We start from the raw sequence: 16,311 nt of genomic DNA, 5'->3' as shown, positions 1-16,311 counted from the left end.
ACCGATAATACTTGTTAAATCTATTCTTCTTTCAAAAATGAATCACTTTTTTTAGATTTAAAAACATACGCAGGATTGTTTTTAGCCTTAGTAGAGCAATATTTTGCTCAGATTCAAATTTTATATCGATAAAAATTAGAAAACGTTGAAAATTCTAAGAATTTTTTTTTGGGAAGGACTAGATTTTGAGGATGATATAAAAGAAACTGTACATTTTAGGGGCTGCTGTAGAACAATTTTTATCTCAAAATGAAGAGTTGCTTCGATTAAAAATTGAAAAACACAAAAGGAAAAATTTCGGTCATGGCTCATTAAATTAATTTCTGGTTTAAAAAAACTTTAAAAACGAGTACGATAATTGTAATTGATCGGGAATCTACAACTTCAAATATCTGTTATATTTGCATTAAAAATGTTTGTCGATTCATTTGACCAGGTTTTCGGTAGGTAAGGAAATAGGAATCAAATTATAATTTCGAGACATTTTGTGGTATTGTTATTAGTGATGGTAATGATCTGAAAGGTTTTATTACCGGTATCAAACAGTTGGTGTGTAAATTCAACCTAACAAAAACAAAACAAAATTCTACCAGTCGTATACCAATTGCGTTCGAAGTGTCACAAAATATACCAAAATGGCCACCTTTTTTGTGCGGTGTTAAATTATTGTTGAAACTATTTTTGAAATATTAAAGGTAACGAATCATTAACCAAGAAACATTTGTCGTAATTTGGAACCCGGTTGTGTTCGTTTGAATGTTAAATAAAGTTTGTCCAATTGCGCTAAACGTGATCGTTACGTAGATGGTAAATTTATAGTTAACTAATCAGAGCATTCCAATTTTTCATCAATTATTCGAACATTTTGATGGTTTTTTTTTTTCCGGTGCTATTGGTGTCATACAATAAAATCAATTGTATGTTTTAACGTTCAGTGTTTTTCATCAACAATTTCCATATCTTCAGGTTAAACGAATAACACAGAAAAAAAAAGTTACACGATCCGCCTCGTAACAATAGACTCAGAGCTTAATAAACGAACGGAAATTGAACTGGAACAATTTTGATAGTATGGTAAGTGAAACTGATTTAAATAATACGACCAACTAACACCATTGAATCGTTGATTGAATCTCAATCTCAATCGAAAATCCAATTTTTATTTTGCATTCATTTCAAGAAATTCCTATCTGTACCACACAGTCTGCATCTGGTTTTAGGGGCGTAGCATAATTTTCAGATTTAAACAAAAAAAAAATGAAATCACTGGTTCCGATTACGTGTGATTTTTTGCTTGTACTGTCAGTACCCGTACCCATGTATACATAAAACGATAAACATGACAAGATATTTCATAGGCAGGAGTATGCAACTGATGCGTTTTTTTTCATATTTTCATTGAATAACGTTGAGTGACATTGAACTCGGTTGTAAATGTCATTTATGTCACACCTGTGTGTTTTTATGTGTGTAACCTACGCAATATTTATGTATCTTCGGAAACGTCAATCATTGCACTTTGGGATAGTGCAAAGGGAGAAATGTTTTTGTTTACATTTCGATTTTCACCTAACTTGTCAATGCACAGCTGAACAGCTGAATCAGTACCGTTTACAAGGATATGATGCGAAACCAATAATAGGAGACACTTAGGAATGGGTTAACCGGTGTTTCTCGTGACATACCGGCTATCTATGTCGGAATGTGTTGAATTAATGATTCGTCGGCATTCTGCTCCTCCAATAATTCCACCTCAAATTTAATCGATTACGGTCATGGCTAGGAATAATGATTTATTCAATTCGTCCTTCAAACTAAACCACTTCAAAGCAAGCCCACATTTACAAACATAATTTTCAACTGACGAAATGTCAACAATGACTGTGGACAAGTCGAAATTTAAACGTCTACAACCTACGAATTCTGCAACAGAACGGTATATGTCCGAGGTGTGTTGGTTTCAGCTATTTATTTTCAACCATTCGTTTGTTCAGAGCCCTTGTTCCCTCCTCAACTCCCATATACAGTCAGAGGTAGTGAAATTTCAGCATGAATTTGCTTCAGCTGTTTTTAGCCGTCCCACACAAACAATCAAAACTGTTTATACGGTTTTAACCACTACCATGCGTGTGTGCACAGCTTACACCGTATAAACAGTTTTGATTGTATGTGTGGATCAGCTGAAAAACAGCTGAAGAAAAGTCAGGCTGATATATCACTGTTTCTGGCTGTGGCGTTGAATCGCCCAATTTCCATTTATTTACTTCCTCTTTCTCCCACTGTAAAGCGAAGTGTAGACCTCCGAGCAAAGCGACGAAATGACACAATATGCATTTGTACGTTCTGTCAATTTTTCGCTTCAACGTACTAACCAGGAAAATTTCCTTTAATAAACTTACACTTCGCTCGTTTCGCTAAGCTATTAGAGGCGGCAAGCGCATCACCATGCTAATCTTATTTCTTGTTCAAAGTATTGGTTGGATACAAAATCTGTTACTTCATCCGTTTGAATTTAACCACATAAGACCCTGCACCAAGCTAACTCCGAAGATCATCGCTCATGTTTGTCTTTACTGTTGATAACAGATGATTTTTGGAAGGTTAAGCCAATGTAAAGACTTAGCCACTGGTATTAGAATACTCATAACTGGCGTTACATTTCTCAAGTTTCCAGTAGTATGTTTGCAGTTGGTCGTCGTTTCGTTGAGTTTTTCTTTATCTTATCTTATCGATGTCTCGTATGAACGAATTTACCGCAAACTGATGACATCAGTTTTATCATACACATTGTTGAAGTAGCGAAAAGGGGACCGACGAGTACGAATGACTGATTATTGCAATGAAAACATAGCGCAAAAGTGTTTGGCACGACCGTTACGTGGCATAAAAATGTATATTTCAAACGACCTTATCATATTCACTTCCTCTCTTGGCCGAAATTTTTGTTGAACTAAATTTAAATGTCTTGGAATAAGACACCGAACTGTTCACGAAACATGAGATTTTGTTTTTGAATTTCGTTCTTTATTGGCACCAACAATCAGACATTCCTCATTTTGACATTTATTTAAATTTTCTTTGATTTCGACAGCTGACATATCCATCATAGGTCATATCACCCGTATTAAAGCACTTAGTTGGTGATCCAAAAACAAAAGTTTCAAAACAAAAATAGTTCGTCCAAGGTAGTGCAACAACACGTCATAGATTTTGCAAAAATATGCAGAGGTACTCTCGGTCTATTTGCCCATTAACCTTACACATTAACGACAGAGTTATCGAGTCTTTCGCTACTCAAGACTCAAGATCGAAGTATATTCGATGCATTGATGCAAAATCACATTTTATATTGTCACACATTTTACAACAAAAGACCGCCATAGCCGGATCTTATAATAACTCTCGATAGACGTATTCCGGTGAAGAAGTGTAAAAAAATCGTCAAGAAGTGCGAAGAAACGCCAAAGAATGTAAAATTTGTCTTGATGACGTTTCGTCACACTTTGGCGATTATTCTTGGTGTTTCTTCACAATTTGGTGATTCTTCGTGGCGTTTTTTTCACATTCGCTTCGAAAAAACGCTAAGAAAAGTCGCCAAAAGAAGAAACGCCAAAATGTGATGAATCGTAAAACAAGTCTTGACTTTGGCGATACTTCACGGCTCTGGTAACCGTCGGTAAAATATTAGAGCCCAAACTAGACTAACAGCGCAAATGTTCAACATTTTATTCCATGAGTCTGAGTCCAACCACATTTAAAGTCGAAATTCCGTTCGTCTATTTTCAGAATTATTTCGGATTCGGTCAATCCGCCGATGTGGACATCGTTTTTGATGGGGCGGAAAATCGTAAATTGGCCGAGGTGAAAACAGAAGACAGCAAAAAGGAAAAGTATCTGCTGTACTACGACGGTGAAACGGTGTCCGGCAAAGTGAATGTAACGCTACGGAAGCCGGGCAGTAAACTCGAACACCATGGTATTAAGATCGAATTGATTGGACAAATTGAACTGTACTACGATCGTGGCAATCATCATGAGTTCACATCGTTGGTGAGAGAATTGGCCCGGTGAGTAAATCGTTATTGTGACGTGCGTCCGAACGACGGTTATGTGACCATTACCGATTTCGTTTAACCAATTGCAGACCCGGCGATTTGATCCAGAACACTAGTTATCCGTTCGAATTTGCAAATGTGGAGAAGCCATTTGAGGTGTATGTGGGCTCAAATGTGCGGTTGAGGTATTTTTTACGTGTGACGATTGTGCGCCGCATCAGTGATATTGTGAGGGAAATTGATATTGCGGTCCATACACTTTGTAGTTATCCGGAAATGAATTGTCCGATCAAAATGGAAGTTGGCATCGAAGACTGTTTACACATAGAATTTGAGTACAATAAATCCAAGTGAGTTGCCGCACGTCGTTGTTCTTGCGACCCTCTTTTCAGACCTAAAATTTTCGTTTTCTTCTATCCCGTCCATAGATACCACTTAAAGGATGTCATAGTCGGAAAGATCTACTTCCTGTTGGTACGCATTAAGATTAAACACATGGAAATAGCGATTATAAAACGGGAAACAACTGGATCTGGTCCGAACACGTTCACGGAAAATGAAACCATAGCCAAGTATGAAATAATGGACGGCGCTCCCGTCAAAGGTCTGTCGACACGCACTATAACCGTTAACCATTCGATAGCTAAATCAAAATAAAATATTCTTGTTCCACTCGTAGGTGAAAGCATACCGATCCGAGTGTTTCTGGCCGGTTATGATCTCACACCAACGATGCGTGATATAAACAAAAAGTTTTCGGTGAGATATTTCCTGAATCTGGTGCTGATGGACACGGAGGATCGTCGTTACTTCAAGCAACAGGTGATTTCGTAGACGGTCTAGCCGAACAACGATGATTGTCAACACTTATCTTTTGAATATTTTTGTGTTCGTACAGGAGATAACTTTGTGGCGCAAAGCTGACAAAAGTCGCAAATCGGCCTTAACATCGTCAAACAATCCGCACGTGCCATCACATTTAGTTGGTTCGGATGGTGAAATCATGGGTACACAGAATTCGGCCCATCAGCCTAATCAAGATGAAGATGGACCTGCTGGTGACAATGATCCGACGATGGGACTGTTCACTCAGGAAAGTCCACAACAACCACAAAGTGAGTAAAAGTTCTGGATTTGCACTGACAAGAAAGAGTTTGAAGTTCCATCCGTAGTGAGTAGCTTTGTCTCCAGGTAATCTGCAAGTGCCACAGCTGTATTTTTTGTATGAGGCGCTATTGTAGATTAGCTGGAGACAAAGTTAGTCGCAACAGATGAGATTTTAAGCTTTTTTTTGTCATTGCGGAAGTTTTTGTGACATTCAAAGTCTAAAATGTTGCCATTAAAAATCGCTCCCTTTCTCGCTTGTCCTCAGATCCAATTTCCATTTCGGATTCGAATAGTAATAAGCCGTCTCATCCACGACCGGCAGATGGTACCATTGGTGATCAGTCTGCATCGCTATTCGATGAAGCCACAAATCCAGCAACAGCACCAAATTCAACGTCCCAATTAACTCAATCAGCAACGGAAGCGGCCGCAGTGTCAGAGTGTAGTAATAGTGAAAACAATAGTTCGACAACAGTTGATTCGTCAACTACACCGCTGGCGTCGAATGTCGATTCAACATCCGAATAAATTTTGTGAATTGCACCACACATTTCTAATGTAAACTGCTGGGCAATTCACACTATTAAATTGAAATATTTATAGTCTATGTCATTATTAAGAATTATAAAGAGAAAGAAAGGAAAAATTAATTAAAAAAAGAAGAAAAAAACATTTGAACTGGTTTCCGGTGGGGGGCAAATATGGTTGGTAAACAGATCCTACAGCAAAATCTACAACGCATAAGAGCATGCTGACTGCTGTTCAACGATAAATTTCAATGTTTTCAAGGCTTTATCGCATACAGAATCTGCGATAAATGTTTATTTGAGTACACCTAAAACCGAAGATGAGGACTGAAAATTTCCGATGAAGGTGAGGCCATTTCGCTCACTAGAGGCTTTTAAAGGAGACTTAAGTGAAAGGGTCACGTGGTGCTCTACTGAAATTAGTTATATCAAATTCGATAACTGACGTCATGCTTCCACCTGGCACAAAAACAAAATGTTTCGGCAAAAAAAAAATAATTTATTTTTGTGACAAAAAATGTGCCGGACGAGATTCGAACTCGGAGTCCCACAGTTAGCAGTCAGCAACGTTGATCACTACGCCATGAAGACTTATTCTTTCGCAGACATTATATCTATCTTGATGTTGACGTCAAAACTTTCTCCAGAACAATTACCCCTAACCGGCCAATCGTAGGCGTAGAATATCTTCGTTTGCATGTGTGTGTACTCTGTGCTTCGTTGAAAACAGGTTTTGTATGCAACCTCATGTGTAACGTCCATTTGTTCGGTGAAAGTCACGTGTGTGTTGGTAAATTATTTCAAGTTAACGATTAGACGATGCTTCATCACAACCACCGTGGCGCAGTGGTAATACACGAGATCGATGTTCAGACCGCGAGCCATAAACGAAAGCGGGTTCGAATCTCGTGGGAAGGTTGGTTGAAAAGGGATATTGGGTATCAGAGTTCGGTTGCAGAGTAAGATAGTGGTCAAACCACATTAGGATAGGCGCCATAGTACGAGACCTCCCAAGTTAAATACTATGGACACACAAAACACCAGTGACTACGCAAACGAACTCTACAAACCAGTATCACCGAGACCTCCTTTTTTATTTTTTATTTTATTTTTTTTTATTTTGCATATCTCCATTCTGATCTGAAATTAATAATAAAAAAACAAATCTGTAAGACGTGTCGCAATAGCCTGACAATTTTTTTTCTTCTCAAGATTCAACATCTTCATAGACTTTACGGACAATCATTTTCAGTTTGGAGTCAAACAAAATCTGAACCACGATATATCGTCAAGATCCAAAGTTTCATTTAATTTTAATTATGAGCGGAAAACCGTACAGTACACAGCTTGGGATTATTGTAGTGTTTGGTTAACATGAAGATGAAATATAAAGCTCTTTACTGCGACAACTACCAGAGTGACAGCGAAATATCATTCGATATGAAACGTGCAATCTTCGTAAGACATTTTAATGTAAGAAAGTTCTGGATTGAACGTTTTTCTGAAATTTCAAAAATTGTCCGTTGAATGAACAGCAAATTATCACAGCCGTGAGTGCATTACTAAGCTGTGCCATGTGCCAGAATATAAGAACAGTCACATAACTTGCTCGTTGGAATTTTGGCTCATGTTATTGCAATTATTGAGACTGCACGACAGATGATCACAGGAATTTTGCACTTTAAACTAGTCTCTTCGGACAAATTCTAAACTTATATTTTCCATCACAGTTTCTCACAGTAGAAACTAATCGGATTGCTGTGAAGCAAAATGCTTTTCTTGAACAAAAACTTACTTGAATTTGATCATTGCGATAATGAGCTGAGTTGACTCGCAGACCTTGATGTAACGTGGTCCACGTCCATAGTTCTTTATAGTGTTGGACGACCTCCGCTGTAGCGAACAAAACAACAACTGAATTTGGTTTGAATAGTTTCCAACCTCATTACCTCGCAGACAAATACTTTAACCCTAACGGTGAATCATCGTTGCAGGTGTGCATATTGCTAACATTTTTCAGGTAAAACCGAAATATTCGGCGGTTCGAAGTAGCAAAATTGAACATTTCCGTGTGTGTCATTAATGAATTAGAGAAGAACCTTTCTGAAATGGCTAATTGCTAATAGAATATGCAAAATGTAAATGCGTTTTTGATGACTTGTCTGACTGTACCTACAATTGAAGAAAATCGAATGGAATGTGCTTCTTGCAAAGGGTCTGCTAACAGTTCATCGATGAGAATTTTTGAATTTTTTTTTGTAGAAATGCAACAGCGAAGCAAAACATTTTTTAGCGCGCAGCTTGTGTTGCTTAAACTTCACTAAATTCGACGATAGCCACATTTTATTAGACGTTCACCGAAACATATGCGCGTATTTTAACGTGAATTACATTCGAGTAATCGTATCAACAAATTGCACTTATAGTCAAAACCGAGATCAATGCTCTGCTCTGCCTTGCAGAATTTTGGATCTTCCATGTCGTAGACCTCAAGCACCTCAGTTGAGTAATGGTTAGGACGCTGGACTCGAGACTCACGGGTCTTGCGGGTTCGTTTCCCTGAATTTTTTATTTATTTTTTTAGAAAACTGATTTAGTCGATTATTGAAGTTTTTGGATACTCTGTGATCGCCTGTCTATCAATATTTCGTTTGAAGATGTCCAGAAAAGTTCTTTTTATGGTCAATGCTCCTATACCTATGGAAACGTTTTGTTCAGTATTACAAAGACATTACAACATTGTTAGAATTTTGTGGCATGATTGTTAGGTCACCACCCTGATAGAGACAATTCGGTTGATGGATGTAGTTAATATTTCTTGTATTATTACTCTGAGCCTTTCTTCAGCTATCGTGGACTTGCAACATTTTTTGTTCGTAACGGTCGGCCATTATCTGTTACGCTGCATTTCACAGTAAAAATTGAAAATCGCTATCCAGCTTTCCAGGCATAATTTTTCAGTAATGGAAATAACCTGTGATAACAGGCAAACCGATAGTATCTCACATCGAATTGGACTGACTAAAATATCGAGATTACTATCCGTTGCTTCTGATCCGAGTCGCATATTTCATATCTGAACGAACAAACAAAGGAACAAAACGAACGCCAGAAATTAGCTGAAATGTAATTTTAGAAAACTGAATGGTTAAGTCAAGAGCGGAAATTTTCAGGCTTGATTACCAAGTAACTGAGTTATTATTCAGAGAAATTTCTTTGTAGATTTTGCCAACTTCGATACGGAGAGCAATTATATTTTGGAAGGAAAGAGGGAAATGCGTAAATGTGGAATAAAACCTTTTTCGAAAGTTAGAAACATAACGCTTCATTTACGCGTCAACAATTCATTTTACCTTTCAATTTGTTAGCCAACAATGAATTAGCTCAGTGGGTGTGTGTTAGACTGAAGTGCCGCAGGTGCCGTGTTCGAATCCCGGTCTAGGCAAATTGTTTTATTTGTTTTTTTTTTTATTTAATTTTTTTATTATTAATACCAACTTCACACATTGCTTACAGATAAGAAAATCGTTGGCCTTGTCTTCTTTTCCTACGTTTAGAAAGGAAAATAAATTTTCTTTTAGTGCATCAACGTCTTACATTTTTCTTTAGATTTTTTAATTAATTTTAATGCTCGACAAAATCTTTCCGTGTGTCATCAATGAATTAAAGAAGATCCATTGTGAAACAGCTACTAGAATAAGCAAAAAGGAAACACATTTGTCTGACTGTAATCTACAAGCCCGAATGGAATGAATTTCTCGCAAAAGTTTTCATTACAAATTCGTAGTAACAATAATTCGTCTGAGGTGCTGCTGATGACCTCAAACATAAACCGCATTGAGCAAATGAGCTTTTGTGTGAATGCTTTTTCGTTTTGATTGAATAAGTAGTAGAATCTGTAGTTCCTATGTACTCGAGTCTTTTGATTTATGTTAGTTCAGTTCAATTCGGCAAAAGCTGATGATAACCTACGCAATATTTATGTATCTTCGGAAACGTCAATCATTGCACTTGGGATAGTGCAAAAGGAGAAATGTTTTTGTTTACATTTCGATTTTCAGCTAAGTTGTCAAATACACAGCTGAACAGCTGAATCTGTGCACAGCTCTTGCCCCCTTCTCAACTCGAATAAGAAATTTCTTCATTTCCCTGTATACAGTCAGAGGTAGTGAAATTTCAGCATGAATTTGCTTCAGTTGTTTTTAGCCGACCCACACATACAAACAATCAAAACTGTTTATACGTGTGTGCACATGCACAGCTTACACCGTACAAACGGTTTTGATCGTACGTGTGGATCAGCTGAAAAACAGCTGAAGAAAAGTCAGGCTGATATATCACTGTTTCTGGCTGTAGCATTGAATCGCCCAATTTCCATTTATTTACTTCCTCTTTCTCCCACTGTAAAGCGAAGTGTAGACCTCCGAGCAAAGCGACGAAATGACACAATATGCATTTGAATGTTCTGTCAATTTTTCGCTTCAACGTACTAAGCAGAAATAGTACATTTCGTACCTAGGACCAAAAGTCTTTTTTAGCGCGTGAGAGGTTTCCAGGCAGAGCCGAAGGCGAGGTCTGGAATCGAATACGCTAAAAAAGACTTTTAGTCCGTGGTACGAATAGTATTTTACATATTGGACGGAGAAAAAGTGCGACGAAATTTACGTTTCCCAACGCGTGTACCTTAAGGAGTCTACAACAGAATGTCAATTAACAAAATGTAAAGAAATGATGGAGTTTTGATGGCTTTTTGATGTAATTTTTTTGTAAAATTGGAGTAAAATATATGTCGAATTAATGTACACTACGTGAAAATAATGTCGAAGAAATGTAAAATTGATGGACGAACAATGTATGCGCTGGAAGATGTGTGTGTTTGTGCCGCAGTCTCCTACATTATTTATCCATTTATTTTACATGATCCTAACATCAGTTCGCCAGGACTTTCACATAACTCATATCAAACATACAATCGTCGAGTTATTTGAAAATGATGGCGAATAATGTCGAAGAAATGTAAAATCGATGGACGAACAATGTATGCGCTGGAAGATGTGTGTGTTTGTGCCGCAGTCTCCTACATCATTTATCCATTTATTTTACATGATCCTAACATCAGTTCGCCAGGACTTTTACATAACTCACATCAAACATACAATCGTCGAGTTATTTGAAAATGATGGCGAATAATGTCGAAGAAATGTAAAATCGATGGACGAACAATGTATGCGCTGGAAGATGTGTGTGTTTGTGCCGCAGTCTCCTACATCATTTATCCATTTATTTTACATGATCCTAACATCAGTTCGCCAGGACTTTCACATAACTCATATCAAACATACAATCGTCGAGTTATTTGAAAATGATGGCGAATAATGTCGAAGAAATGTAAAATCGATGGACGAACAATGTATGCGCTGGAAGATGTGTGTGTTTGTGCCGCAGTCTCCTACATCATTTATCCATTTATTTTACATGATCCTAACATCAGTTCGCCAGGACTTTCACATAACTCACATCAAACATACAATCGTCGAGTTATTTGAAAATGATGGCGAATAATGTCGAAGAAATGTAAAATCGATGGACGAACAATGTATGCGCTGGAAGATGTATGTGTTTGTGCCGCAGTCTCCTACATCATTTATCCATCACTTTTACATAATCCCATCACTTTTACATGATCCTAACATCAGTTCGCCAAGACTTTCACATATTTTACATCAAACACGCGTTCGCAATGTGAAAATGATGGCGTATTGCTCTGGAAGATGTGTGTGTTGGTGCAGTTGTAACTTCTCAACAGCTTTCTAAACTCAGTTGCGTACTGCAGTAGGGAACGTATCCTACGTTAAGTTACTTCTTCATACCTGAATCAGAGTCAGGTTCCAACTAGTTATTTAAGTCAGAATACATTTCCTACCATAGCACGAGCTCGATTGGATTAATTTTATATGACCTGAATTGGAACTGTTGGCCGTTCCGAGCTTTGTGCATGACTTTTACAACAATATTACGCTAAAAATGACAGCAGAATTACAGAAAATGCAAAAACTATAGAAAAAGCTTAAATTTTTCACTCTGCGTATTTTAGTCTAGTTATTAATTAAGTTGTTGGAAGGCATCTACATTGTTATAGTTAAATCGAACCCGCAAGGTAATCAGAAAAACGTTTTTGTCGTTATCTTACATTAGCCAGGGTTCAATCTGATTGGCTTTTACCGGCTGTATCCAACTAACAAGTGCGGTACTCCCGGCTGAACACTAATCTCAGAACAGAATGAAACCGAGCATCGAATGAAATCAGGTAGTTATTTGTGTCTGTTGTGAACAGTAGATTCTATGCAATTTCTCGAGTTGCAGCATCAAAAACGTGTTCATAAAGTAAATATCCGTCCAATTAACTATAGACGTAGCTTAAACACCTTCGTCTGCAGTAACAAATTTGATATGTTTAGTGAAAAACGTTTTACCCTACAAAGTCAGCCCTATCCGTCTTGTGGACAACTCAGGCGACCTTAGCATATTTTGCAGCTTTCCGTTACATATGCTGATGCTGCAGTATGGTATACATATTCTACGGTAAGCAACAGGTTCCAACCTGAATTAAATTCACTTGAACTTGACCTATTCACAGTTCACTACAATATAGCACCAGCATATGAAGCGGTTTTCGGCACCTTTCGAACTCTACCCTAATTCTTTACAAGACGACCGAATCGTTAAGCTATGAAAATAAGTATTACGCTTCTAATTCTTATATTACCCACGGCTGAATCTGTTTTAGCTTTACCAACTGTATTCGATCCCCTAGTATAACTAATGCGGTACTCGCGGTACACTTATCTCATTTAACAGAACATAAGGAAATCAAATAAAATTTAACTTAAATCAACAACACTGTAATTTGGCAACGCTACAAGGATAAAAACTTTAAAAAGAAAAATTACCGTCATCGTCAGCAATTCGTCCGTTGCATTTATAACAATATGATCAGCAAGATGAGTTCGAGTCCACTACAGCCCAGTAAATCGGTTTTGGTCCTTTAGCATAACATCGCCTCGTTACACTTAAATTTTTCAGATTTGGTCGGGTCTGTGTGGAGCACTCAACAACGAAAACAACTCGAATCATTCCAATTGCGAATGAAAAATTTTGATCAGAGCTCAAGCACCACTGATTTCCACCATCAGCAACTATTCAGACATAATTAGTTACACGGAAAGATAAATTAGATGATGTCACACGCGTATACAAGAAAATTTTGTTCTCAGCAAAAATGTAATGTCAATACATTTTATGACAATTCAAAAATTTAATTTTTTGGCTGCTTTTTGGTCATGAAAATTTTAGAAAAATTAACAAAAGTTGGTGAAATTTTTTTCGCGAAAAGTACTACTAAGTAAGTTTGGGTCAAAGATTCAAATGGAGACGAGTCTTCTCGGAACGATGATCACAATGTTCAAAGTTCAGGGTAATCATGTTAATATTCAAATTTTATCATTATCCGTTAATTATAGCCGAATTTGATGTACGCGAATTGATAACGTACATCCTGAGTCAAGTCGGGAAGGAATTGAAGAGGTAGACCCTGCCAGTGGTTTTTGAATTGGTGTTGTGGAGTATCGATGAATTAGGCGCAGAGTATTCTGGTGGATTTGATATTTCATCGGGAGTTTCAGACGGGTCGCACGAGTTTGAAGGTAAGTCTACTTTAATCATTCTTACGCAGAGCCATTGAAAACCGTAACGCTTTCCAACCTGCCGTAGCAGATACTAGACTGCTAGTCTAGGAAGATTCTGTAGAATTTTATAAACTTAAACCTAAATGTAAATCAAACTCTATTCACTTCACACTTATCAACTCAGCATTAAATGTTTGCTTGTTGAAGTCATATCATCACCACTGCTATCCACATCCAGCAAATAGCTGATTTTCTGCTGAATTCAGTTAACATATCTCAACATTACTCAAGTTTGTTGTAAGAATGGTTCCTATCTGTCTCTAGCCCCGTACGAAGTACTGATGGCTATTAAATTTCGGAATTGTGAGAAAGTGTTAAAGCTCTCAGTTAAAAGACCCTTTGAATAGAGGTGGTGAGGGTAAACTGTTTGACTATGCCTAGAGATGACGATACCGCAAAAAAAATTATCCATTCGTAGTCTTGAGTAACTTGAGTAAAACGTAACCGATTTCAAAAATTCTCTTTTCCCTGTTAAAAGAAAAGCACGTGTCCATGTCTTGACGGTAAGGGATACGACATTATGTGTGACTCGTTTGACATCGTGTTGTAAATCTGTTGCTCCACAATCACAACGAGTCGAATTCGAGAGGTTCCATAATAGGAAGTGGTTGTCATGTCCAGTGCGGAATCGGTTGAATACCGTGAATTTTATGCGGAAACCAAACCGAAGGATTATTAAGTCTTCAACAACTTCTCGGTCACCGATTCGCATCGGTTATCAATATCTGAGGAGGTTATCAATCTCTGGTGGTTATCGATATCCACGACTGAATTATGCGAAGTGCCTTTTAGTTATTAATATTATCCAGTGTTACTCGAAGGCGGAGCTTATTGTAAATTTATCAAGTGAGTAAATTCAAGGAAAGAATATATATATACGCCAATAATGTTGCCTCAGCTACAACATTTTTTAGATTATACCTACACTGTCGAGTATTATTTATAAGATGTGAATTTTGTTAACTGTTTACACGATGAAGAATTTTCTATTAAATTGTGAAATGCACGCCTGCTTGTCGTGAGAACGACGGTATGATTCGGTGCTGCAAATTATTATTTTCATGCTTCGGGTCCGAAAATGAGGGCAATTTTTCGAATTTTCTCGGGTTTCCGGCCCTCTGCATGAAAACTCACATGTGCACCTGTTTGGGACGGTTGATTTAAGGCACTTTCGCTTGTAGACCTCACTTCGTTCGGCCTACAATCCGCGAAATTGCCTTAAATCAATCGTCCAAAACAGGTACACAAATGACTATTCATTTCCGTTAACAGTTGGTCATACTTATCATTTTAGCGTATTCCTTCCGATTGTTAACAAAATTTCTCAAAATGGTACCATGCACCGCGTAGTATTCCTTATTTTAAAAGATATTTTCGTTAAAACGTGATTAGTTTCAGTGATAAACAAATGATTAACTTTTCAATCCAAATTTATTTTTTGAATTACTTCAAATTGTATGAGAAGTCGGGGGGCAAATTCATATTCTAAATAAAAAATTTCGTTTACATAACAGGAAGGTCTCTTGTACCGGGAAGAAAACAAAAAAAAAAAGAAAAAATTATCATCCAAATTCTACAGCCAGTCACTTGCTCCTTCAACACTACTAGAATCATTTCAATGCTAATCGTTTGACAAGTTCGAAATATCCCGAATAAATGTTGTAACATTGGATAGTTTTAGATCGGTACTCTTATGCACATTGTAAATTGACTTTTGAACGAATAACCAGAGGTGTTGGCACTTATCTGGATAATTCAGCGATAACGCCAAAACGATTTGAACAGAACGTCGAATGCTATTAGTGGGTCATCGATGAAAAACTTTCTACCAGCAATTACTAGCTGTGCTTGAGGGATCGATGTTTCCTCGATCAGATTTAAATATGGAAGGGCATCATTAGAACTTCCGTCGTTTTTCGTTGCTTCAGCGATAGACTGTAACAAATTTTTTCCATTTATATAAATAAATGTTCAAAACATTCAATCTGCAAACCTTATAAGATGAGTACAATGATACTTTAGCATCGGATTTTCCTTTCCGTTTGTGGTTTACTTTAAGCAAGTGAGGAAGGAGTTTGAGTGCGAGAAGCTGTTGCTGTACTGTTAGAAAAAAAATCAATCAATAGGTTTGGCGCTTGGCATACTATTTTGTGAGAAAATGCAGAAAAAACAATCACCTTCTGCAATGGCCTGCTCTTCAATGCTACTTCGCTTCAAATCGTTGAATTCTTTTATCAGCACGTTCACGTCTAATGAACGATTTTGAGTCGAGATGCAAATATGAAAAGCTTTCTCGAAATCTCCGGTAACGAGCTATTCATATTCGGAAACTGAATAGATGCGTCTATAGTAATCTGCGAAAATATGAAAACATCGGTATAATGTTACAGGATCTTTTGGATTTTTTACGCTGATGGAAAAAATGTTTTCCTTCGGAACCTCAACCTCTGATGCTGAATGTCCTGTTAGCATTTACACTTTTTTGCTTTGAAACCCCTGCATAGAATGCAGCGGTTAGCTTAGTGCACATTACAGAAATTGGAAAATGCCTACAAAGTATATGACGAAGTTTATAGATCAGCTTTCAGACTAGCTTCATCAAGGCATTGTGTCTCTGTTTCAATAAAACTTTCACAAATTTTCTACTTTGGCTCAAGTTACCTATGTCCACTTTTTGTGCCTTAAGCATGTACTGCCGTGTTACACCAAAATAAAGTATCGCATTAAATGTGTGCTTTAAAGAGCTTTTTACAGAGCTTTCATAATGTATGTAACTGTTCCCATATTTTAACAATTTTTATATCTTTTTCTCTCATAAACGGCCATTTACCGAAGTTCTCTTTGAGAAAAAGAGAGTTTTATGTGTAGAGTTGTCGA

At 37.3% G+C, this 16,311-nt stretch overlaps 1 protein-coding gene and 1 long non-coding RNA gene across 4 annotated transcripts; one reads left to right on the top strand and one right to left on the bottom strand.

Annotated features, from left to right (window-relative positions):
- The first annotated feature begins 580 nt into the window (after nt 1-580).
- On the top strand, nt 581-5,830 carry LOC119082133 (vacuolar protein sorting-associated protein 26B-like). 3 transcript variants are annotated; one of them, XM_037191512.1, is made up of 8 exons: nt 581-695; nt 967-1,074; nt 3,787-4,067; nt 4,145-4,405; nt 4,484-4,659; nt 4,735-4,877; nt 4,954-5,170; nt 5,428-5,784. In XM_037191512.1, the coding sequence occupies exons 2-8, from the start codon at nt 1,072-1,074 to the stop codon at nt 5,688-5,690; spliced, it is 1,344 nt and encodes a 447-aa protein (XP_037047407.1). In that variant the 5' UTR covers nt 581-695; nt 967-1,071; the 3' UTR covers nt 5,691-5,784. The 3 variants fall into 3 exon arrangements, with proteins under 3 accessions (XP_037047407.1, XP_037047406.1, XP_037047408.1); XM_037191513.1 differs by having other exon boundaries at nt 633-807; XM_037191511.1 differs by having other exon boundaries at nt 618-1,074; nt 5,428-5,830.
- Nucleotides 5,831-14,935: 9,105 nt separating this feature from the next.
- LOC119082134 lies at nt 14,936-15,820 on the bottom strand. The gene is made up of 3 exons (XR_005088579.1): nt 15,612-15,820; nt 15,428-15,534; nt 14,936-15,369 (listed from the first exon to the last, which is right to left on the bottom strand). It is a non-coding gene; the product is annotated as an uncharacterized LOC119082134 (long non-coding RNA).
- Between the last annotated feature and the right edge of the window lie 491 nt (nt 15,821-16,311).

The sequence above is a fragment of the Bradysia coprophila genome, unplaced genomic scaffold (assembly GCF_014529535.1).
Source record: "Bradysia coprophila strain Holo2 unplaced genomic scaffold, BU_Bcop_v1 contig_380, whole genome shotgun sequence".
Classification (NCBI taxonomy): Eukaryota; Metazoa; Arthropoda; class Insecta; order Diptera; family Sciaridae; genus Bradysia; species Bradysia coprophila.
This window is presented reverse-complemented; position numbering and strand designations above follow the sequence as displayed.

What these genes read in the sequence shown, in the direction of transcription:
- LOC119082133 (XM_037191511.1), top strand. An exon ending in TTGGTGAGAGAATTGGCCCG is followed by an intron (nt 4,068 to 4,144) that starts GTGAGTAAATCG and finishes AACCAATTGCAG; the next exon opens with ACCCGGCGATTTGATCCAGA. An exon ending in AAGTCCACAACAACCACAAA is followed by an intron (nt 5,171 to 5,427) that starts GTGAGTAAAAGT and finishes GCTTGTCCTCAG; the next exon opens with ATCCAATTTCCATTTCGGAT.